We start from the raw sequence: 26,923 nt of genomic DNA, 5'->3' as shown, positions 1-26,923 counted from the left end.
TATTTTTAATATAAGTGAGAAATCTACTAACAACAATCTTACACGATTTTTGGTCCTTCCAAGTGCTCATGCAGTATATTCCCAAGCTGCCCTGCCTAGAGCTGTTCCCTGTCTAGTTCTGCCATTCAGCGTGAGCAAGTGTTAATATGTTTAAGGGGTCCAATTTGAAGGCTTTGCACCTTATCCATGCCTGCTTTCCACCTTCCTTCTGGTGCGTCAATGGGTAATGGGTCACGTGGGATCAGAAAATATATAGATGATGAGATAAAGAAATGGTTATAAAAAGACAAGTTTCCTACAAAAGATGACGAATTGACAGTAGAAAGCAGAAACAAAAGATGCATGACTTGGAAAACAGTGGCTTACATTGGGAGAGAAAAGAAAATTTGGGCGGAGAAAATGTGACAAGCAGGTCCTATAGGTGTATGGAGTATTCTGCATCTGTCTAGATAAGATGCACACAGTAAATGTATTGTTTCTCAGGTAGCATTCCTGTGGGTGTTATATTACAACCAGGGTCTTTTCCTTGGCTTGGATTTGTTGTCTGTTTTTCTGTTTTTGTTAAAAATGTGAATTTTTATTTTTCATGTTTTTTTTTCGTATTTCTATCAGTAATTCGATATTATCTATTTAAAGAATAGAATATAAAATATGTATTCCTTGTTGTTTTTGGTGGCGCTCCAGGAGGCGGGGCCACCTCGACATCACTGCTCTTGGTTTCTCCCTCTGGCTATAAAGGGTTGTGATCAGGAGATATCCAGCAGCAGTTCATAGAGTTTAGTTTTTGTTTCAAAAATAATGCTTTTCTCTTTGATTTATCTTAGATATTGTTTATTGGATTACACTCCTGGATTGTGCATTGTGATTTGTTTGCTATGGGCTGGCTTTTAGAGAACTCCTTTTTCTTCTTTGGAGCATTTCCTTGTATTTGTTTCTATTTTGCTCAATAGATCGTTCAATTTTTTGAACCCTTCTGTCTTGAAGCCAGGGCTTTGCAGTAACTCCCTCTTTTATTGAGTATTTTTGATATTTTGGGACATTTCTTTACATGTTGAACTGTTAAGCCGGTTTCCCCCCCACTTTAGGCCTAGCCAGTTTGAAGCCTGCAGGTAGATTTCTAGGATAAACTGGTCTGAAGTTTGTTTCTTCTAGGCTGAAAAGCGAAAATAGTGGCCTATTTTATGATTATTTTTGCAGGCATTGCACCATTTGTGGCGACTCCGTATCGCAACATGGATGAGCGTAAATCTCTCCATTTGTATTCTGTGCATTTCTTTTCAATTAGGAACAAAAAAACTTTTAAGCAACAGAAATACTTCAATGGCAAAACTGGCGACATTACAACATCCTGAGCGCTATTCTCTCTTGCAGTGCAGCACATCATGCATTCCAGTAGCTTTAAATTAAAAGTGTACATAAAAATAACCAGAAAGTTGAGTTAACAAAACTGAGTTTCACACATTCTTGTCAAGTGATCAGCGGGGAATATTTTTTCAATTAACACATTTTCAATTAAGCAGCAAAAGTGATATTTAATTATAATGTGTAAAACTTTTCAATTCTTCAAATAACAGCCAGTTGAAGTGTCAGAAAAGGAAATTAAAATGCATGATTAAGAAAGGACCTATTTATATTTTTTAATATAATATGGATATGTATAATGAAATATAAAGAAAGGGAAAACCAAAAGGCAAACAAGCCTGATTCACTTTGTGAGGCCTGGAAACATAAAAGTGAAGAAATCACACAGGAGATGGGTCCACATGATTGATAGTTACAAGTGTGCCTTCAGCCAGTCGTCTAAATGCAGAGGACAGGCGCTAATGGTGGAGATGATGAGGTAGAAGATACACAGAGACAGCTTCAGGACTCCTCACTATTGGAGACAGCATTGGAACATGTAATGATGTAAAGAAAAAAATCATTCAAGGTTGCTGTGAAAAACTGCTGTGAATTTGAACTCTGTATTGACATCAAAGCCTAAGAAAGGAATTACTTCATCACATTATATACATAAATAAAAGTCTACAGACAAGAAACAGTAAAAGTTACTAATTACTTGAACTCAGTTAAACAGACTGCTATCAATTATTGTGACTGGCCGTATCACTGGACATTAGGAGACAATGTAATAACTAACTAAAGCAGTTTAATCTTTGTATAGCTTAGGAAGGTGAGAAAGATTCGTGAACATACGGCTGTGGTGGTGGTATGGAGACACACCACTGGTGGAAACACTTTTGGCAGTTTTAATATGAGTGAGAAGGCCTGTCACTCACTTCAATTCATGTGCGTCGTCACGTCAACATACTGGCATTACTTCATGCCATATCGGTGATGGACGTCCATTTGGTCACATGAGTCGTGGCAAAGCAACTGGTTGAAAATGGAGGCAGGTAACCTGGGCATCTAGAAGAGCCACAAGATCAGAAAATCACAAAGATAAAGAGAAAAAATGAAAAATGAAAGCAACTTCAGGAGGCTGCTTGAAGTTGGAAGCACATGCACGTGTGTGCGCGTGTGTGTGTGTGTGTGCTGGCAGCCATGCATCTGCACACAAATGAGACACCCAAGATCTAGAGAGGCTTCCGCCTAGATCAAGGCTATGGGGGTGGAAGGTCACAAGCAGCATCACTGACTGGCTGGTGTCGGGCCGGTGTTAATGACTGGCCAGGTAGATAGGCCTGGAATATAAAACCAAGAGTCACCCAGCAGGAGTCGTCTTTTGACCATCTGACATAAGAGAGAGAAAGGTTAGTGGAGTTATTGAGAGAAGGAGCTTCATTGACCATCCTGCATACAGCGAATTACTATTGTGAGTTTTCACTGATTTTCCTATATTTTTGTGCTTGTTCCATTTTTTTCACTTTTGATTTTAATAACTGTTTTTTCCTCTTGATTTTTGTCGTGGGAGAAGGAGGAAGAAGAAGAGTTGCCTGATTGTTTGTTTCTTGTTTTTTTTTCATCAACTTTATTCTAAGCCATTGTAAATACTGAACAGAATGACCTTCATTTATTTTTGTTTCTTGCTGTATATTGTGATGGATGCCATTGGAGGGCACCCATGACATGGAAGGAATTTGGGTGGTGTGTTCCTTTAAAGTCAAGAAGGAACTGGAAGGAACACTAGTTGATTACCAGCCCTTTTAGATGTTCTAACTTTGTAAAGCGGAACAAAATTTAAACACTCAACTCCACTTAGAAATTGACCAGGGAAGGAAGCAACAATGATACTTCCTGTACCACTCCAGTCTTCATTTCATTTGTTCCACTTATCTGGAGAGTATTTAAATCCTGTATACCAGTAAGTCTCCTACATACGAACGAGTCCCATTTCGAGAGCGTGTTTGCAAGTCCATTTTCTTCGTATCTCCAGCAAAGTTAGAGTAGGCACCCAATGAGCACAATGCAACCCCCAACCCTCAACTCCTCTAGAAAACATGTACGAGGTGTGATCAAAAAATACGGTGAATGTTATATAAAAGAAACGTTTATTGCAGTAAAAGATTTACAACTACTAGTCACCCTCAAAATACTGTCCTGCACTTTGAATGCACTTATCCCAACGCTCCTGCCACTTTGTGAAGAAGTTCTGGAAGTTTTCTTTCGAGAGTGACTTTAGTTGGGCTGTTGTTGCTGCCTGGATGTCCTCAATGGATTGAAATCGTTTGGCTTTCATGGCCATCTTTAATTTAGAGAACAGCCAGAAGTTGCACGGTGCCAGATCCGGCGAATAAGGTTGATGTGGACACAACGTAATGTTTTTATTCAACAGAAATTGTCGTACTAGATGGGATGTGTGACAAGGAGCATTGTCATGATGAATAATGAAACCGTTTCAACATTTTCCTCGGTTATTGATGTTGAAGGATGTCCTGATCTTTTCTCGTCTTCAGCTGAGTCAGATCCATTATGAAATCGATCAAACCACTTGTAAACAGTCTTACTTGTCGGTGCAGGGTCACCATAAACCGATTTTAACATCTGATGGGTTTCCTGACCTTTTTGCAATTTGAAACAAAATTTCATGCTAATGCGTTGCTCGATATCCATTATTAACGACAAACTTGAAAAACACACTTGAACTCAACAGTGGCTCACAGACGACTGACAGTATCAAACAAGTTGAAAGTTGTCACAAACTAAGGCTCTAGGATGGACATGTCAGAACCTGCACTGAATTGTTTTGCGTTGCTCTTGGATGGTGCTCTAATTCAACATTCACCGTACTTTTTGATCACACCTCGTACATGTATAGCTATGTGTACATAAGAAAATATTTTGCAAAATTAATATTTGTATTTCGTTACAGATATCTTGTGTAGTTTAACGATAAAAAAAAAGAAAGTTCATTTTTGTTTCCATTGTTTTCCTTCAGCTGATATCGCTGTTCATGCTATCAGGTAGCCTACATATGCAGACCTAACCTACCTCTCCTCAGCTCCTATCGAAAACATATTTGTACTATACAGTACACAAGAAAGTGCTTTTAAAAGTTAATATTTGTATTTTTGTTATAGATTTCTAGTGCATTTTAACAACAAACAGCTGAAAGTTATTTTTGATTGCCATTGTTTACCATCAGCTGATCTTGGCACTGTAGACTCACTTACCTCTAGCGTAGGAGCCTAAATGATTGTCTTCAAATTCACTTACAGCTGCCAAACAACGCTAGCAATCGGGTGACTTGACACGTACTGCCCATCACTTCATATTGTTGGACGGTAACTGTTTGCAATGAAGATTCATGGAAGGTTTTAAAAGCGAGGACAAAAAAAAAAAAGCTCTTCCAGCGCTATTTGAGTGTATCAGAATAAAAGCCCTTACTAAGCTTGTAGTACTCCCAATGGGATGCTCATATCTGAAGTTCATACATTAAAGTCGATTAGGACAAGTTGATGAGAACAAGCGGTACACAAGATCTGAATGAAGATCCCTATTGCGCCTGTGCACCATCACATTACTTGGTTTTCCATCTTATGTTAATGTGGTTTTCTGAATGAAGAAGAACTTACAGGTCAGGTCAGGTCAAAGAGCATGCACTGGTACAGCTCAGGATCCTGATTAGTGACCCTCAGGCAGACACCCAGTCCAGTCCCACCCTCCAGAAATGACCCTGTATCTGCTGCAGCCAAGTGTTATGTAGGCGTCCCCTTGGCCTGGTCCAGCTACTCAGGTCCTCAATAATGAGGATCCTGCGAGCAGGACCACCCTTGGGGAATCGCCATAGTGCTGTAACTGACGCTCCCTCACAATGCAGGTCATGTGCCTCATTCGGGACTCCATGAGCAACCGCTCATTCAACACAAAGTCAAACCAGTGGTACTCCAAGCATTCTCCAAAGAGACACAGTACAGAAGGAGTCCAGTCTTCGTCTCAGTTCACTGGATAGCGTCCATGTCTTGAAACCATATAGCAAGACAGGAAGCATGAGGACTCTAAAGGCTTGGACCTCAACTTACCCTCAAAGAATTTCCAACTGTGTCCCTGTGTTCTTATTGAACACGGTTAATTTCAGACATCTTGAGCTTGAAATTAGGCACGTTAACTCAGCGTAAACAGAGATACAACCAAAAGCACAACTACTTGTAGAGGATGCACACATGTGACTGAGAATGTAAATAATAGTAGCGTGGGTTTTGCACTCCGCCTAGTGCCAGACACGCAAACTAACTTACGCACTGCTGTGAAATTTTAAGTTACGGAGCAATTTTAAATTTTTCACTTATTTAAACAATTTTTAATTTATTGGACATGCGTGTTTGCATCTTTGAAAGTTCATAACTTGAAGGTTTATATGTAGCGGAGTTAGAGTATAAGATATTCATTATGTCTATTTGCATTAACTTCAAAATGTATTTAATGAAAAAGTGGAAAATTACTGGATTTGAAATCTAATGTCTTACTTTCCTCAAGAGGAATGTGATTCGAATAAACTCCTTGGTGAGCACTTCATCAGCTTTTTGAGAATCCATCATTTCTTAGATAAAGTGCAGTACATCTGAGCAAGGGTAATGCCACAGTGATTTCCTGTAGAACTAGTTCCTATGTTGTAGTCTAGTTTATCCAAGACAAAAAGTAAGTGGAGTCTGTTTTGGCAGGACTGGGAGCAAGGCATCAACCAAATGTGGAGGGGATGGAAGTACATCGCAAGGTGTATTAACATGAACCAATTAAGAGTGTCCATTTACCATACATGTCATTGGGGTGGGACAGTGGATAATGTGCTCTTTCATAGCTCAGATCTTGGTTTGTGGCTGTTTTGTTACTCATCCCAGGGACAAGACCATCTCAAACTGGCCCTGCATGAGGGATTGGTGTAAGACACGTATTTGATATTTTTGTTCCTTACAACAGAGAATTGGACTAAGTGTTCTCAGAAAATGAATGGATGGTTTGTTCAATGCAAGTGTTTGCTATAAGGGGAGAAGCCAATGTCCTCAGGCAACACCCACACAAACTTACACATTCCGGACAAACAAATTAATAGCAGAGTACATGTTGAAAGAAGTACATCCATCTCTCTTTCTGCAGACAGTGATGAAACAAAAGTAGCTTGATTACTATGAACGGTGATCCAATAAACACAAGACAAAGAGCAGGTAAATTCCAGATATTAGTAGGTGTTTACCCAGCCCATGGGAGTTCAGTCCAAGAGTTGAGATCTGACACCTCTTCAAGCAGTTGATGTAGATTGACATTACTATTGATCTCAAGGTTTCTTATCTTCTGGGCTCCTGATATTATGAAGCCCAAGATTCCAATCCTAGGAAGGTCACAGCATTGCATCCAAATTAATATTTAGTCGTAGGCCAAGTGTACGTCTTAACTACAAGCTCTTTCTAACTATTATATGTATGAAGTCTTGATGATATAAGTCCAGCATTCTGTACAAATCTCAGGCCTGAATTGTGCTTCACTAACTGTGTTTTAATGTTGTCACCAACTGCCACTTCTAATTGCTTTTTACCTGTTAGGCTGCCAGACTTACTTTTTAATCCGGAAACTCATTAAGGGTCATCTTGACTTTGAGTCCTTGCACTTCATTAAAGAAAAGCCAGGGAGTTGTGTTTGTCCTGTAGGGACAGCTTATTCCGTAGTAGGGCTGGAAAACCCATTTTTTGGCAAATGTAGTTAATACATAACATTTAGCAGTAGGTCAGATGATAGGACTGCTGCATCACATCTCCAGAGCTCCTGGTTCAAATCCCAGCATGGGCAGGGTTCTTTGTGGAGTCTGTATGTTCTCGCCATGTCTCTAGTTTTTCTCTGGAAAAGGCAGTTTTCTTGATATACTGTATATTAAGCAACAGCACAGGCTGCTTGGTGACTTTCTTGCTGATTTTATTCAGTTTCTAGCTTACACTCTCACAACTTTAAATTAATTTAAGCAGTTTTATGAATGTTGTATTATTACATTGAGTGCTAAGTTAAGTCAGTCAAAGACATAGTGCTACATCGGCGGATTGGTCTGCCTGGTTAAGCTTGGGATTCCTAACACCCTAACATTGGATAAGCTGGCTTTAATAGATGCACAGATAGATTAATTACATTTAATACCAGAAAGCAAATGCCAAAAAATGTTATTTTGCTGACAGGCCTTCATTGAACAGCTTGTGACATCAATATAGCACTGTACTCAAATGTTCTTAATAATAATAATAATAATAATAATAATGTCACCCATCCATTTTTCAGCCTGCTTATCCAGGCTTATCCAGTCACCGCCTATACTGGAAGCATTGAGTGCAAGAGGAGATGCCAATCCAGTGCTGGGCAAACCAATTTTAATTAACGTAAGCTGTCTTGTCAAATGTTTATGCATGTATACCAAGTAGAACTGGCTCCTGGGCATTTCCTGACCATTTAAAAGTGAGCTGGGCTGGTGCATGCATGGGTCCAGCAGAGGGAGCCCTGGGGCAGGGATACTCAACTTGATTAGCAGGTTGTGCAATTGAAATAAATGTCATGTTGAGGTGAACTACAACTTTGGTGACATCAGCCATATTATTTTGTGTTAGCTGTAATGCTGTATTTTTAAAAAAATATTTAACAACTTGGATTGATTGAATAGGGTTAGTGGCTGCATATTTATTTTTTTAACAGGAAACTGTTCACATGGGACCGCATGGTGGTAGTGCAGTGGTTAGTACTGCTGTTTCATAGATCCAGGTACATGGTTTTGAAATTCCATGCTTGATTGTTGCTGTGGAATCTGCAGGGTCTCCTCATGTATGTGTAGGTTTTCCTCTGGGATCCTCCAAAAGCATGCAGGTTAGTTTAACTAGCAATTAATGGTGTAATTGCATGTCCAGGGCAGAAAATCAGTAATTATCAAAATATCAAAAAACACATGAGAACTCACCACCCGTCTAGAGACTGTGGGTTTTCCTCATCCTTTATAAGTTTGAGGGCAGTCCCTTGATGGTGATGGGCGTGTGGCTGTGTCTCTCAGGGGACCACCCACAAACCACAAAAAACATAACAAACAAGCACAGACACATAGAAATTAAATAATACACAAAACTAATAAAACAAAATTAATGAAAATAATTAACATTACATCTTGCCTGAATAAGAGGCCTGAGTTGCTTCGAAAGCTTGCATATTGTAATCTTTTTAGTTAGCCAATAAAAGGTGTCATTTTGCTTGGCTTTTCTCTACATTCATAATGGCTAACATGGTACAACACCCTAGTACTATAAGTAACACTATTAACACAAACAAAAGTCATCAGAAATGGGCAAAAATGGCATAAAAACAGAATCTGAACACCAACCAGGGGAGGACCCTTGGCTATAATCCGCCTTAATAATAGGATAACTGTTTGTGTGTCTATCTGGTTGCTCTGCCTCTGTCATAACAAAAGATGGCAAATCACAAACATTTTTATAAAATGCATTGCTTTTGTCATTCCATACATGGCACATCACAAACATCAACATAGCTTTTATGAATCCGATACCAAATGGCATATAACAGAGACATATGCAACGAGTGATGAACTGAAAATGTTAATGCTGAGGTCTAGGTTGGTTATTTAGAATTCCAACCCGTCTTAGATGGGTAACATAGCTTGGAGCTGGTATATCAGTAAGTGGTTTCTAATTTCAAGTCATTAAGGGGCTTTGTACATTTAAGAAAGACCGGACAAAGTGTTTGTGAAGGTCTTGTAACTGACTGATTGATACACCTAATTAGCCCTTATTCTGAAGGGTTAAACTTGTACTTTGAATTGTACTCAAGATTCTTTGTAAACTTCTGGTCTGTAAAGTAAACTGTCTAAAATAAACACACTTTTTATCCATTCATTCACTTTCTGAAACAGCTTTATAGAGGAAACAAAGGATAAAAGTCAGGAACCAACACTCTGAGGGTAGTCCATTTGAAGGCACTCTAACACACAAAAGAAATACAAAAAAGCATTGCCTTTGGACTGTAGGAAAAAAATGCAATTTGTGGTGATACACACTGCCCTGCATTCTAGACAACTTTCAGAAGGCTAAAAACAAAAATAATATAGATTATAACTAAATCATCTATATAATTATTATTTTATCATCAATATGCTATTTCATTTGGGATTACATATACTTGTATGGCTATCAATAATTTTCTCATATTTATTTATTTTGTGTAGATGCTCTGTTTTTTTTTTTATCTTCACTGGCACAGTATGTAAGAAAAGAAGCACATAAATAAAAGCATACAAACAAATTTTAGCTAACAGCCAGCATAATAGTTCATTCTCTGAAAAGAGTCTGCATCACCCTGTATTGACAACACTGAAGCTATCACATAATAGACGTGTTGACAGAATTTGCTAGAAAGCTACAGAATCTCAAATTTAATCTCGAATATCACATTAAGGTCTCAATAAAAGGCTATTTCACCCGTTGAACAGTAGCATACAGTGTTTCACTTTATTCATATTAATTCTGGCTTCTAAAAAAATATAAGGTAGGCTCATCCATTCATTTTAGGGGCCAAATAACGGTGCAGTAATTAGCACTGCTCCCTCAGAACTGTAGAGTCCTGGGTTCAAATCTCAGATTGGCGACTGTCTGGCTGGTATTTACATTCTCTCTGTGTGTCTGAATTGGGTTGTCACTGACTACTTGGGTACACGTGTGTGTGTGTTAGGTTAGTTAAGTGTAAGTGTGCAGCAAATTTGAATGAATACTCTGCCCAAACATAATACTCCTTTATCTGTTATGTACACTGTGTTGTTTGTAGTGAAGGCCAAGTAAATTTATTAACCTTTTGTTTTAATGGAGAAAGAAGATAATAAACTCATTGATACAATGGATGTCAATTTGGGAGGGGGGTGCTAAGGATGAATAACAGCAAACAGTATCAAAATGGGCATGAAGAACACCTCAAGTCACACATGCCACAAAATCCAAATATCAGGAATCAAGTTGTATACTCATAACATTCCAAACCCGCGTATTTTAGGTAAAATACTGTTAAATAAACCAATTTCTTGAAAATCCCCTCATGAGTGACTCTGGCTTGTTTATTTTCCTTTTTTTTTTTGGTTTTTTTCTTTTCATTATTTTAGTATTTCTTGTGTTCACAAGAAAGGTTTTAAGGTTTAAAATTTAAAGGTTCAGCACATAAATATTAAATAATGAATAATTAATGTTCTTGTGTTCACAAGAAATACTTCATGAACACAACAACATTAATTATTCATTATTTAATACAGTGATCCCTCGCTATATCGCGCTTCGCCTTTCGCGGCTTCACTCTATCGCAGATTTTATATGTAAGCATCTTTAAATATATATCGCGGATTTTTTGCTGGTTCGCGGATTTCTGCGGACAATGGGTCTTTTAATTTCTGGTACATGCTTCCTCAGTTGGTTTGCCCAGTTGATTTCATACAAGGGACGCTATTGGCAGATGGCTGAGAAGCTACCCAACTTACTTTCTCTCTCTCTCTCTCTTACGCTGACGTAGGGGGGTGTGAGCAGGGGGGCTGTTCGCACACCTAGACGATAGGGTGTTGCTACCCTCTGTGTGCAGCTGCTTCCTGAAGGACATGCTGCACGGTGCTTCGCATACTTAAAAGCTCGAAGGGCACGTATTGATTTTTGTTTGAAAAACAAACTCTGTCTCTCTCTCTCTCTCTCTCTCTCCCCCTGCTCCTGACGGAGGGGGTGTGAGCTGCCGCCTTCAACAGCTTTGTGCCGCGGTGCTTCGCATACTTAAAAGCAAACAGCCCTATTGATTTGTTTGCTTTCCTCTGTCTTTCTGACAGACTCTGCTCCTGACGCGCACTCCTTTGAAGAGGAAGATATGTTTGCATTCTTTTAATTGTGAGACGGAACTGTCATCTCTGTCTTGTCATGGAGCACAGTTTAAACTTTTGAAAAAGAGACAAATGTTTGTTTGCAGTGTTTGAATAACGTTCCTGTCTCTCTACAACCTCCTGTGTTTCTGCGCAAATCTGTGACCCAAGCATGACAATATAAAAATAACCATATAAACATATGGTTTCTACTTCGCGGATTTTCTTATTTCGCGGGTGGCTCTGGAACGCAACCCCCACGATGGAGGAGGGATTACTGTATTTATGTTCTGAACTTTTAAATGTTCTTACATTCCTTATGTTTTGTGTGTGGAAGCCTAAGGGGTGGGGCCTCAATGACATCACTGCTGAAGGACCGCCCACAACCTTTATATGCGAGGCTGGGGTGTTATCCCATCAGGGGACCGTTTGAGTGTTGTTGGAGGTGTTATTGTTAGTATAGTTTTTCTTTTCCTTGCTGGTCTTTTAGATTTGTTGCTTCTCTTCTTAGATTTTGCTATTTGGTTTACTTCTAGAATTTGTTTGCACTGGATTGCCTTTTTAGGCAAACTTTAGGCTCCTGCTTTTGCCTTTTGCCACTTTTTTGTCTCTCTCCTTTATTTTCTATACATTCTTTATTAATAAAGATTTTATTTCAGGGTCAATTTTATTTTCAAGCCAGAGGAGTGACGGGTCCTCTCCCTTGAAAGAACTTTGATAAGTCAGGGCCCCTATTTAGTCATGTGCAGGCCAAAACTGATGATGATTTGAGGGCTGACTGCCTAGAGTGAGGCCATATCTGCGCAGGATAGTGAAGGTTCTGGTCTGTTTTGTGGAACTTGTTGAAAGCCTTACGTTCTTTTTGCCTTGTTTGTGACACCTCTTTGCAACAGCAGTGTGCTTAAACGGGATCAAGCTTTTGAATTGACTGTTTTTTTAGTACCATGGAAATGGAGATGAGTGTTGCTGTTAAAAGATTTCAAACACTTCTAGAGAGCATCAGGGCCAGCACGGTGGCGCAGTGGGTAGCGCTGCTGCCTTGCAGTTAGGAGACCTGGGTTCGCTTCCCGGGTCCTCCCTGTGTGGAGTTTGCATGTTTTCCCAATGTCTGCGTGGGTTTCCTCCGGGTGCTCCGGTTTCCTCACACAGTCCAAAGACATGCAGGTTAGGTGCATTGGCAATCCTAAATTGTCCGTGGTGTGTGGGTATGTGTGTCCTGCGGTGGGCTGGCGCCCTGCCTGGGATTTGTTCCTGTGCTGGCTGGGATTGGCTCCAGCAGATCCCCGTGACCCTGTAGTTAGGATATAGCGTGTTGGATAATGGATGGATGGATAGAGAGCATCATTAATATTTTCATTATATCATACCAACAAAAAGTGCTAAATATCATTGTAAGATTTTATTCTATGCCTAGAGATGTAAATTACAATTTTGAACAAAACACAATAGAATCCTGCATCTCTCAATGAGAAATCCTTCCAAAATGACAATAAACTAATACAACAGCAAGATCTCATACTTATTATATTATATAACAGCTGACCTTATTGAACTTAGACAATAATTCTAAGAAAAAAAGCAAACACAATAGTTTCTTGCATGCTACTCAAATTTAAAAGTTTCCTTTAATCAAAATATGCTACTAAAAACCCATAAACGTGAAATGCACAGTCTATAAAAATCCTAGTGCTGTTATGTATTCATGACTATACTATGATCATGATGATCACCCTGAATGGGTACAGCAGGGAACACATTATTTTTATTACTGATGGTTATGAAAACAAACAAACAAACAGAAATGGACAGACTTCAAGATGCCATTTTATTCTACTGAATGTATAATTTATACCTGGAAAGCTGCATTTTTAACAAATTGTTTTTAGTTGCTTCTTTATCAGAATTCCTACACTTGTCCAATTTAGTTTATACCATTACCACTGCTCACCTGAATTCTCTTTTTTAAAAAGCTCAGATCCCCTAATCCCCTATTAATATGTTTTATTTATCACTGAGGGCACTTTAGGTTGATCGATGACTCTAAATTAGCCCCACGTGACTAAGCTTTAGTATATGTGCCATGCTGGACTCATGCAGTGCCCTAACCTGGGCTGTGCAGTCTCACATGTTTCATATGTCTATATTATAGACAGTAGGGACTACTTCTGTAATGGCCTCAAATGTGCAGAAGCAAAAGTTATAAAAAAAAAGAGGTCTTTTTTATTAAGAGGACACAAACGATAAAAGAATATGAAGTGTATCTACAGTACACAATAAACGTAACAAGTCAACAAATCCGAATGCCTCTCTTGGCCTTCCTATAAACAAGCTCAGTGTTTTATTGATGTTGTAGAATACCATTTTCTGCTTCCTTCTGTACTAAACCATGTACTCCACGCTCTCTCAACCATGAACTGGCCACTTTTATCCCCACTTTTCAAACTCCACATTCCTAGAGTCAGGGATCACTTGTAGGTAAAGACCCTCCAACTGCTTAACCTTCCATCAGTACCTGGTGTTCACCTTCGAAGTATTAAAGAACCCACCAACAGCATGGGATTAGACATATGGCACAGCAGCCCTTCCTACCATGTGTTGAACAGTGGGACTTCTAACCCATTAACTAAATATTCCAACTACTGGCAGATTTGTATTCCCTAATGAAGACATAATACTGGCGATCACTGAGGTATGATGTGAACCAAGAAAGAGCAGCACCAGAGATACCAATAGCTGAAAGTCGGGACAGTAAAATGTTATGGTTAACTGTATCAAATACTGCGTTCAAGTCAAGAAGAACTAGAATAGCGGCCATCCCAGAATCTGCAGTTATAAGTAAGTCATTGGCTACCTTAAGGCTCGGTGGTGCCTCCTACTGGTTACAATAGATAGATAGATAGATAGATAGATAGATAGATAGATAGATAGATAGATAGATAGATAGATAGATAGATAGATAGCATTATAATTGTCCCCAGAGGGAAATTTGTTTTTTACAGAAGATCAAAAAATGAATATTGTAATATTATAACAAATAACAAACCCCTCTGAAATATACTCCAGAATGACTACAAAGAAAGAAAACTAAAAAGAAAGACAAACTTTCAACGTGGCTAAAGATAAAAAAGGCAGTCAGAGTAAGGAGTTATCATTACATACCCATGATATCTGTGTTATCCAAAGAAAAATGGGAACAGTAACATTCTTCTCTATTATTATGAAGAGGATAAGTTAATTCTTGTTATTGAAACATGTAGAACTATAATAAATCCCTTACAAAAGTGAAAAAAGTATTGTTTGACATTTCTTAATTGAAATAATAAATGTATAAAAATGAAGTCTTGTGATGGCTTGCTGCCCCATGAAGCACTGGTTCCTCCCTTGGGCCCAAAGCTATTGGTGGGAACGCTCTGGCTTCATGACCCTAAAATCTGATTAAGTGGGCTTGATAATGCATGGATGGAAGAACAAGGAAACTACATGCTAAAATGATGAAAAAGTCCAACAAAAGACAAGAGCTGAACTCTGTCTATCTGGCTGGAACCAGAAATAAAATACAGAAGAATAAAATACACATTTAACAATAAATTTAGACTTCTAAGACATACTCCATGTACTGTGTGAAAATTCTAGAGAGGTTTTAGATATGTGACAAAAAGATCCCCATTTATTCCTACAGGAAGGCAGTGTGCTTTCAAAGAAACAAATGAATATGCTGCTCAGGTAATTTTTTAACCTTGCATTTAATGAAGCAATTTGTTACTTTTATGGTAAATATTTGTGACAGCTATTTCACAGAGGCTATTTATATTGATTATTCAAATATTTTTGTGCTCATTTGAAAAATATCTGATATGGCTGCTTTTAATATTTAATAAATCCTGTCCCATAGTATCCTGCCTTTGGCAGCAAAATTAAATTTAAACTTATGTTACAATCCTAATTTTTCAGACAGAAAATGGTTAATTCAAATCCGAGCTATAATGTAAGGTGTTTATTAGATTTTGTAGCTATTATAAACAAGGCAGAATGTAACTGTGAGCAGAAATATTTGACAACATCTATGAATGCTCTTAGAAAGTAGACTTTATAGAAGACATGATACATGCAGATTTTCCATGTCACATAGACTTCCAGTTTAAATGGGAACTTTAACTTATGAAATGGTTTAGTTTACAATCCAGCTAAATAAATACACAAAACCTAAAACCTGTGTGTGCATTCATTGCTTACTTCAATTACTCTCAGCTTAATGTCCAGACCTTTTATAGAAGCATCGTGTCATGGCCTATTTATGTTAATAATACAGAAGATATGTGAACGTTTGGAGAAGAGATTTTTGAGTCCTCACTTATATTTACAGCAACTGTGACCTATTCGTATGCAACATTTCAGAGAAACTGGAAAGGACAACACCATTGATCAAGAAGGGAATTGCAGCCAAACCAGCTAAGTGATGACTCACATGTATTGTATAATTCATATCACAGAGCCGTTATTATAATGTGTGTTGATGTGAGAAACTTATCGTACTTTAAAAATGATGAATATGATGTCCAGGCTTTTTTTAAGTTCCCTTTAAGAGGGCCACTTTTGTGTATTTGCACTAAGCAACTTTTTTGGCTTTTTTGTCAATGGCCTACAGGTCAGGAATACCTTAGCCAAGCTTCACCCCATCATGCCTGCTGTGCCGACTGATTGTGTATTAATATGTTTTTGCCTACATTAAAAGGTAATTTGTGTCCGGTTTTCCTATCATAATCAGAGCACATTACTGCACTCATATTGCAATAAGGACACCTAGCGAGAATGATGCTGTGACATTTCAATTAACACACAAGTCATCTGTGATGCCAAGAGGAGACTGACAAATGGCATGTCTTAGTGGCCTGTGTATCATTTTGTGATTGCACTGCATTTGGTGGCTGGCTTGTTGGTAAGGTCACTGGATGAACCCTCAGTTTTTCATATGGCCAGTACTGTTCATTATAACAGCAATCATGCCATTACATGTGCCAGGTGATAGTGTATTCCACCTTTGCATGACCCCCAGAATGAGGAGGAGAGGCACTAGAGTGCTGTGAACATTCTTGTTCGGTTGTGGAGCACAGTCAAGGACTCAGTGTATCATTAGGAGGGCTGCTCTACCAGCCAATGAAGGTCTGCACCATTGTGATTGTATATGTACAGGGTTGATTACTATAGTCTGTTTTTCAGGGGGGCAACCAGGTGGGGTTCAAGGCACGTTCACACATACACATTTACAAAATGATTGTGAATTATAAAGGTAAATTGTGCAGAAATGTCTGTACGCCAGGTTTTATAAATTTTTGGTGTATGCATTGTGCTGTTTTTGGGCATATGCATATTTTCACACTTGAATCAACACAAAGTTTTATAAATGAGACCCCCTGTGAGCAAAGCTAAAGGTCCACCAAAAGTTCCATCCTACACTCTGAAAATGTATGAAGGCTACAGTAACCAGCACCTAATTTTATGAAGGCTTTTGGATTTGTTACTATCATCCTTTACTGTTTCGGTATGCTTTAACTGGAATAAGATGGACACCGTGCCCAAGAAATATTTTGATTCATGAATGAATGATTACCAACCTTATCACTGTGGTATAATTAAAAAAAACTGCATCGAGTGGAAGATTACTCTCTGGCACTCACACCTTCATTTTGTTACATAACATAACTGTCTCTGCCTAGGTAGGACATCTAGAGCTGTGGACAATTATCAGCACCTTTATCTTTAAGAAGAGAGCAGTCACTCCACCATCACAGGCTCACACTTTTATTTCCGCACTAGAACTGCCCCACTTTGTGCATTAGTCTAATACATTTGTTGATAATGTAATCTTATTTTGCCTTCACAGCACTCCTGTTTTTCTAAACTCGGGTTGCCAACTCTGGTCATCTTGGGCTACGGTGGCTGCTGACATTTGTTTCAACCAATTTCTTGTTTTTAACTGAAGTAATAATTTATTCAGGCAGCTCATTCCAGCTGTCCATCTGTGGTCTCAGAAATCAGTAATAGTGTAATTTTTACTGCACTTGGAGTTTCAGAAAGACACTTACTCCTGCCATGACTTTTAATGACTGTTTTATCATGTAAGGTCCCATGGAGACCCTATTTTCCTCTTTATGCTCTTTATTGTGTAAACCTCAATAAATTAGCTAAAATCCCATACACTTACCACTCTGCGCTCAGGTACTTTAGCATATCCTCCCCCTTTCCCTTCTACATCTGTAACCTCGGACAAGCTGAGTAAAGAAACAGGCAGGAGTTAAGCTACACATTTAATTATGTATTATTAACAAAAATGCCCAAAAATATTAGGTAAGGAGAGTACTATGTGAATATTGGCATTATAATCTTACTAGTCATTTAGCCCGTTACAATAACGGGCGCTAGAACAGTAGTGCATAAACATTAGTAGGAACAGTCTATATTAAATAGCAAGAGACTTTGACCTCATTCTTTTTGTTGGTCGTATTTTTCTTTCTTTCAGCCTTTCTTTTGTTGATATTTACTTGCTGAGCTCACCGTTCTTCGTGGGTTGCCGCCGTATATTGTGTGTCTTTAATTTTCTGTGACAGTAATACTGTCTTGTACAGCTCTATTCAATAAGGGCACGCACAAAAAGGCGAGCTTCAAAAGGGCGACCTCAATTGAGCGCGGCGAATAAAGGCGTTCGTAGATAATTTAGTTCAAATGGCTCTGGAATATGTGAAGAGCAACAAAGGTGCAGATCTTTATTCACGCGCGCCTTTATTTGCTGCGACCAATTGAAGTCGCCCTTTTGAGGCTCGCCTTTTTGTGCGCGCCCTTATTGAAGGATGCCTGTGTGCGCCCTTATTGAAGGATACCGTCTTGTACGTCCGCTGGCTTGTACGTCCGTAATATACCTTTAATTTTCTCTGGTGGTAATACAGGCGTGCGCATCGGTAATATGCCTTTAATCTCCTCTGACAGTAATACTGGCTTGTATGTGGCTGTAATATGCGTCACTGTATTGTGTACCTTTAATTCCCTCTCGCAGTAATACTGGTTTGTATTTCCATAAAACGCCTCTAACTTTCTCTGAGAGTAATATCGCGCATCGCACCGTGCCCCGCGCATGCGCACTTCACCAGAAGACACCCACACACGGACACCTGGACGCACATAGGGATTTTATATATAGAGATAGTCTAAGTAGCAGTACCTCTTCCTTCCATAGGCGGCCCTTGAACAGAGTGTTGAAATAGGCCACATGAGAGCCTATCTCAATATGGCTGCCAAGGTCTTTATCATGGTCTTCTCTTAATGGCCAGATGGAGAGAGAGACAGAGAGGTAAAGGCAAGATGACCAACTTTATACCGTTCTTACCCCAAAAAATAAACCAATGCAGTGTAGTAGTACAGAATGGGCTCCGAATCAAAACCAATCATAAACAAACATGCTTTAGACCAATAAAATTAAGTTTTCCTGTTCCTTCCTAACCAGTTACCAACAAAAATGCTGAGGTACAACTCATCCTCCAGTTGCTTTTTTTTGGTCAGTTTATGAAGTTCCTATGGTGGATGGCTTATAAACTCATGTAAGTCCAAACGTAGTAACCCTTGCCAAGTCTGGTAGGAGTTGGTGAGGTAAACATTAAAGCACCATTGCTCTCATCAATGAAGTAAAACATGCCTCCTGCAACACTATCTACTTTTAAATTTTCTTTGTCTAGTTTACAAATAAAACAATGAAGTAAAACATGCCTCCTGCAACACTATCTACTTTAAAATTTTCTTTGTCTAGTTTACAAATAGAGACTTACAAAATATTAATCAAATTATATGCTAGAAATCACACCAGCAGAATGACCAACATAACATGACTCTTAGTCCAATTCAGGGTTGTAGAGGTCGCCTGTCATCACAGGGCTCACATGCTCCAACACCTACACTCACAAGTCTCTTTCTTTGCACTAATCAGAAGACAAAAAGAAGAAAGCAGCTCCTTTAAGTATTGTCTTGACTCGCAGTTGCAGCACATGGCTAATTATGCATACTCAAGTTCTGCATATAGCTATTATACTGTAGCTCTGTAATGTCAAGCTGGCCTCCCAAAGTATAATGGGATGCTAGGACAAAAATATTCTTCTAAGCCAACTGAAAGACAAATTAAACAGGAACATATTTGGCCAAGAAGGTCACTGGCAAAGACAGCATGTACATTGTGAAAAACGTTTTGGTGAGTTTTGTTGACCAACACTACTGGCGATATAGCAGCAGTAAACCAGTGTTTTTGGGGAGTTTACATCACTGAAGATCCTTAGAAACATTTAAGCACATCCCAAAAAAGCAAACCCATGCCTGTGTCTTCCAAGAAAACTACAAGAATTCAATCTGAGCACTGAGCACCCTTGAACAGTAGAAATATTCTCCATTAATTTAAATAATTTATCATTAATCAATAATGAATATTAATTAATATTGATACATTCATCACACTCTGGTATTGCAACTCATCATTTTTTACATCGCAAAGGCATTTAATGTTTTGCCTTCACAGCACCAAGACAATGCTGCAGTGACCCAGCAACCAATCGAGATCACTTGCCTCAAATGCTTTTTTACCCAAAATCTTTATCTTATCAATGAGCCCCATCAATCCTGTCGCCATCTGTACATAATATTTTATTTTACCGTAGGTTTTAATGTAGCATCATGACACAAATAAGCAAGTAACATTATGGATGTTAAAGAATGGATTTCAGTAATATTGCTCGCTTTTCTATTAAGGAAGCCATTTCCTTTGTTTTATTTTGTATGTGAACTACCAGCAATATTTTTCACCCTTGGGAGCAAAAATTCCAATATACTTGTGATAAAATAAAGCTGAACTTTAATAGGGAGTAAACTAAAAGTAATCATTTTTTATAATGAGCACATAAAGTAGCATACTGTATCAACACAATTAAAGGCATTTGAGTTAATATTAGGGATTAACATTTTTCAGTCATGTGCTTCTGCTTATAATCCTGTGTAGGCAAATGTCTGCCATCAATCAGCAATGTGAGAAAAAGGATAGCTGACAGCTATGTAGAAGATTGCACACTGTAATTAAATTAAGCTTTCATTTTAAGTTCTGCTAATCCATCTTTTGAAAGCCACTCTTATGCTTGAAACACATACAAAGAATTATTTAGGTTATAACAGACTGTTATGTTTATAATACATACATTTTAGCAATTATACTCTGAACATACTGTTTCAGATTGAATATTTATAAACTTGCCTCACTTTGGTATGCTCTGTGATTTTTCCTGCCTTGTGCCCAGTGCTGCTGGGATTGGCTCTGTGACTGTGAATTAGATTAAGTGGGGTTGAGAATGTCTTTATACTTTGCCATTTATCCATCCCCACTATTAAAGTCTACTTAAACTGTTGTTTCTGAAATGCAATTAAAAGAATACTTTAGCACACAAATATCGTATCTGTTTGGGTTATTAAAATAAATTCATGGACAAGACTGTGATGACATGAGTCTCCCCCAACACAATGCCATTCTCTATACAGTATTTGACATTTCATGTTCAAGATCAAACGTCCATCACATAAATAGAGTACATTTAAACTCTTGCTCATTTCCTAAGAATTTAACTGTCCTCGTCTCTAAGGGATATTCAGTGATTTGGATGCTTTCTTGTCTCCATCCCCTGACCCATGCTGTTCAATCTATTATCAATTGAAATCCAAGATGGGTGATCTCCATTGAACTAATGAAGTTACTTCTAAGCCTAACTGGCTGCACAAGTGATGACTTAGGTGTGAATACTTATGCAACCAATTATTTTGTGTTTTATATTTGTAATTAGTTTAGAGATGTATTTTCACTTTAACATTAATGAGTGTTTGTCTGTTGATCAATGACAAAAAATGGAAGATTAAAATTAAAAATTCCACCATTTGCTGGGGCACCTAGTCAGCCAATCAGAACTATAGGCTGCAGTTAAGATATTTTGAGACAGCTGTAACCACTGTTTAATACCTAAATGGTCACATATCCTGTTGAATGGACTGTTACTTTCTCTGATTTATGTATTACTGTATGTGTACATTGAATGTAAATGCAAAAATCTAACCATTGCTATTGACCATTTTTTGGTCTAAAATTCATTTTAGAGCAAAGTTTTTGAAAATGTCATTCAAGTAGGACATTAGAGCAGTTGTGACAAACGCAGGCCATTCACCCCACCCATCCCATTCCACCTAGATTGTCCAAAATGACATTGAGTCGAGATTTAATATTCCTTGAAGTCTACTCTCCACCACACTACTAATTTATTCCATGAGTCTATGGTTCTTTGTGTGAATTTTAAATTCCCCATGGGATTAATAAAGTTTATTTAATCTAATCTAACTAAAATTTGTGTGAACTCTGCCCTTAAACAAGTTTCCAACCATGTTCCCAGTATTTTATAGTAACGGCTTTGATCCACCGTACTAATTCCTTTCATAATTTTAAATGCTTCAGTCATGCTACCTCTTCAAAAATCAAAACTTTCAACTTCTTCAGTCTCAGAAGAGCCTAGTTGCTCTTCTCTGGACTTTCTCATTTGCTGTGATATGGAGACCAAAACTGCACACAGTACTCCAGGCGAGACCTCACTAGTGAGCTACAGTACTTGACTTAAGCATAGCCTCCTTTGGCTTGTACTCCACACATCACGCTATATGACTTAACATCCTGTTATTCCTGATTGCTCCTGTACACTGTCTGCATGTTGTCAGTGTATGGGGGACAGTTTACAGGCTCAAACAGTGTTATTCGCCAGCCAGACTGAGGGTTGGCACTCTCACCTGATCCTCTCTCCTCTTGTTCCTCTGCAGCTCAGCCAAAGGCCCCGCCTCTCAGTGACATCACCACCCACTGTTGACATCACTTCCGGCAAACCCTGATGACATAATTTCCGGTACCCAGAATGCACATTCCTGCCACATTAGTTCCTGATCCAGCCACCCTGACACCACCTCTTCCTCCTATCCACCATATTTATAGAACAACCTCAACCTGCTAGTCAGTTCAGTTGTGAACTCCGCTTATATAAAGAAGTGTTTCTTTTCTTTTGATGATTTTTCAGTATGCGGAGTGGCCATCCTCAAAACTTTTTCTGTCTGCTGCCCTCCACAATATACATATTGACAAGTCCGCTACAATTTCTAGATCTTTCTCATGAGGGATACTTTCAAGTTTAAGGCCTCCTGTTGTGTATTTAAATCTGACGTTTCTACTTCCTACATGAAATATGTTACATTGACTTACATTACATTTTACAAAAATTTTCCTAGCAATCTATGCTGTTCAAATCCTTTTCTAATGATTTGACTGGTTCTAGATTAGCTGCCATTCACTAAGTTTTGTATTGTTTGCAAACTTAACCAGCTTGTTATTTATATTCCTATTCAGATCAATTATATGTTGTAGTGACCTCACTGTAACAGGTTTGAAAAGGAAGACATGTAGGACAAAGAAGTGATTGTAGAACAATTTATTTGTAACTATCTAATAAGAACATGTGACTGTAAAAAAAAAACAAAAAAAAAAAACAAAAATGAATTAGAACAATTTACAAATACCTCTAAACCCCTCAGTGTCATGGCCATGAGAGACACCATCAAAGACAAAAAAAAACCTTCAGTTCTTCGCACAGAATCTGCTGAGCCATCCAGAAATCTCTGCCTCCATTTATCAGTCCCTCCACTCAGGGCACCACCCCTTCTTTACCTTTTACTGTATCCCAACGACAGTCCTCCGTGCCGCACTCTGCCCACCTTGCTAGTCTCAACAGTCCTTTTTCCTCCAGGTTTCACCCTGGCTGGGAAGCTACAACATATTAAAAATAGCAGTGACTCCAGAGGGACACCACTTTTAACATCACCTAATCCTGATAGGGTTCCTCGCACCATAACCCTCTGCTTCCTATGTTTTAGCCATGTCTACATCCATCTGTGCACTGCACCCCAAACTCCTACATCTTTTAGTTTGTTGCTCAAGCTCTCATGTGGGACTTTATCAAATGCCCTCTAAAAATCAACATAAATACTATCCAATGTATCTATATGAGCAGTATGCTTTTGTTGCTTCCTCACAGAAAGCAAGTAGAAAAACCAAAGAGTGAAATGTAGGACTACAATATAATAAATGTGACTGGAATATAAGTGATAACAGTATTTAAGGCAAATACATGGTAGTATAGGCACAAATCTTGGAATTTGATTCCTCCACCACATTGGGGTTGCAGAGCGAAACACACAAACACAAAAAGCTATGCTCTGCAACATAAAATAAACTTTTCTTGCCATATACTCACAGAGTTTTGGGGACTAAAATTCCAATTAGTCCTACTAGGCAGGGAGTAAATAATTATCATATTGTTAAATTGGAAAATATAGCAAAGCAAATGTTTTGAACTATTATGGTGAAAAGGACAGCATATAATGGAAAAATAAAAACAACTAGAATGCTAAAACACATTTTAAAATAATTTAAAATAATCCATTCAGAGTCGGGGATGCACTGTGCACTCAAATCCAACTTCAGCAGCAAGACCAAAATTATTACAATATCATAAGAAATGGATTAAAGCTGTGTGAAAATAAAATAAACACCTTTCAAGCAGCAGAGAAAGTCTATAGATACAGTGTGTTACCTGTACTTTATAAAACTTGGCATTTCAATAACTCTACTTAAAAACAGATTTTGCTGAAATTTAAGAATAAATTGAAAACCTAAATTCAAAAAAGTCTGAGAATCGCAAGAAGGAATTACACAGTCTGGCTTCAGTGTGTTTGAAAAAGCACACTCTGTTATACCAAAAACTTTAAATGTAACAGGAGTTTCATGGGAGTGAAAATGCACCATGCCAGTTTATTCCAATATCAGTTTCTCATTTTTTGTTAACACCAAACACGTCAAAAATATTTAGAATGAAAACTGAGATTGTAATTTTTCAGACTTTCCACAGCAAATGGCATAAAACTGACCACTGCAGAATGTAGATAAGCCTCGGCCTCCAGTAATCAATATTAGGTTATGGCAGGCAGCATCATTTAGATCAGTTCAATGTAATATAGCGAGCTTTTATTCACCAGCACACAATACAGTAATTCCAAATATAATGTAAAAAATGAAATGCAACATAAACACAAACTATAATATTGAAACATTATGCATTATACATGGTGCCTTTATATCATTCACTTTACATTCTGGAAGGCAGTAAAATAAATATTCACCAACCATAATCCGTATTTTCTGGCTCCCAGCAGTTAGATGGCCAAAAATATGGCGTCTGTAGAAAAACAAACAAAAAAAAAACATAATTATATTACTTTGATAATACTCTAACTCCAATAAACCTGCATTATTTTTAATGAATAGATAGATATAATTCTCTAGTGGTATTTCATCATCCTTGACACAAAGTAATGCAATGTCAAAAAAAAAAAAAAATTCCCCTGGGGATAAATAAACTTTCTATCTATCTATCTATCTATCTATCTATCTATCTATCTATCTATCTATCTATCTATCTATCTATCTATCTATCTATCTATCTATCATATAGCGCCTTTCATTTTTATCTATTTATTCATTTAAAAAGAAACTAGGGGGCTTGTCCCCTTGCTCGCTTTGCTTGCCATCCCCCATGCTTCCGCTACACCTTAGCCTCTTTGCGGTTCTGCCGCTCGCATATGGGGATGCGGATGTTCAATTTACTATTTTACATTACAGACTAATTAGCCATATTAAAAAATATTAAACGGAATAATTTGAATGTAAATTATGTTTCATGTTGCGTTAGAGTTATTCATTGCGTAATACGATTTCGTTTTTTTTGGGTTTGAAATTAATACGGAAAAACTTTTTAAACTTACACTTTTACTGTAAAACTTAAATAAAAACAATTTTTTGAATGTAATTTTCGTCAATGTCATATTGATTTGTGATTCTGTGTTTGGACTTTCATCGTGACAATTCCACATATAACTGCACGTGATTGAATTTTTTTTGTTTCTCTCTATTAAATAAACAACTTTTTCAAATGTTTGGCTCTGAGATTTGTAAATTGTCTTTGCAAAAACTATTCTAATGAGAAACTGTTAACGTTTTAATACGAATGGCATATCAAGATCTCCTTTGTTGTCTAATGTTACGCCTTGAAGATGTACTACTGTACATTACCTTTCTTGGATACATCCTTCTTTCTACAGTAATTCGTGCGGAGGAAGACCGGACAGTGTTAATGGTTGTAGATATTCTTCAGGATGTTGTAAGTTGATATTTTCATCTTCCGCAGAATCACCACCAACTGTTTCAGCGTAGTCTATCGATACACATTTAAACAATTTGCAGTGTAACCGATCGTCATTTTTGGTGTTAATTTGTTTGACTTCATCGTTTCTCAGTGCTAGGATTGCCCGTGTACTCATTTCTTCTGTTGATAACCGTTCGTGATGAAATTCTCCAATAAGATTAGGACATAATATGTCTTCTTTAATTGGGAACTTAAAGTGAGAAAAACTTTAAAATTTATAAGAGCTGAGAAAGCAGAAACTGTACCGGTCAAAAGCATTCACATGAATGAGAGGTGAGATTACCGTGTGCGTGGTTGAAAATGAATGAGAGGAGGGCGTGACTTGAAAAAATCTCATGGGTAAAGTCCTTTCTAAATAGTCTTGTCCTCGCAGGATTTTTTTTATTATAATAGAGAGACCATTTTTTAAGAAAGCATAGTGTAACGGTGGTGCAGTGGAATGCTGACTCACAGATTCAGAGATTAAAAACCTGTTGACATTTGATCACATCAGTTACTAAGAGTTAAAGAACTACTGCAGGCGTTTGGATATTGAAATACAATTGGAAAAAAATGGAATAAACAACTGTGAGTTGTTGATATTAAAACTGATTACATTTATTCATTCAGGTAATGTTTTTATCCTAAGGAAGTTACAGACCACAAGGCTGGGTTTCCTTTTGTATTACTGGAGATGGAGCAGAAGCACATTAAGTGGCTTGTTCAGTCACACAGTTGGGAATAAAATACATTATAGTTGCACACTGCAAGCATGCCACATGTTTATTTTTTTGGTACTTTTTACTCTAGACTATTTATTTTAACCACAAAAAAACAAGTGTACTGTATATGTAGATTGTACAGACATTCTTATGAATATACCATACTTTTAACAGACTACACTGTAGCTCCCTCACTGCCTCATTGTCACGTAGCCTCTAACATACTGTGGATCAGTCTCCTTCAGGCATTGCCATTGTCTAACTGGGTTGCAGGGGGTGCTGGAGCCTATATCAGCTAGCATAGTGCACAAGGCAGGACCAAACCCTGTACAGGTGCCAGTCCATCGCTGGATGAACACCCCCAACAACACACTAGGGCTAATTTAGTATTGAATCTCCTTTAGGCATTTTCTTGTAAATTTGACCCTCATGTGCTTGGAGAGTTTTGATGATTTTCTGTCATCAGATACAATGAGACTCCTCTATACTGATCAGTGTATATACAAAACATGCATGACTGAAGTGATATCAGAATATGCAAGCTTGTGAAAAATCTAGTGGTTATG

At 38.0% G+C, this 26,923-nt stretch overlaps 1 protein-coding gene across 7 annotated transcripts in view; it reads right to left on the bottom strand.

The window, feature by feature from the left end:
• The window catches only part of LOC114665927 (regulator of G-protein signaling 7), a 541,984-nt gene that overhangs the window by 132,653 nt on the left and 382,408 nt on the right, over positions 1 to 26,923 (bottom strand). For all 7 annotated transcript variants that reach the window (XM_051919312.1, XM_051919311.1, XM_028820591.2 and 4 more), the window contains exon 6: positions 24,579 to 24,630. In XM_051919312.1, coding sequence (XP_051775272.1) covers positions 24,579 to 24,630 — 52 coding nt within the window. The remainder of the gene's footprint in view (positions 1 to 24,578; positions 24,631 to 26,923) is intronic.

This window comes from Erpetoichthys calabaricus, chromosome 15 (genome assembly GCF_900747795.2).
Source record: "Erpetoichthys calabaricus chromosome 15, fErpCal1.3, whole genome shotgun sequence".
Lineage (NCBI taxonomy): Eukaryota > Metazoa > Chordata > Cladistia > Polypteriformes > Polypteridae > Erpetoichthys > Erpetoichthys calabaricus.
Note: the sequence above shows the minus strand (reverse complement) of the source record. Positions and strands in the feature narration are given on the sequence as shown.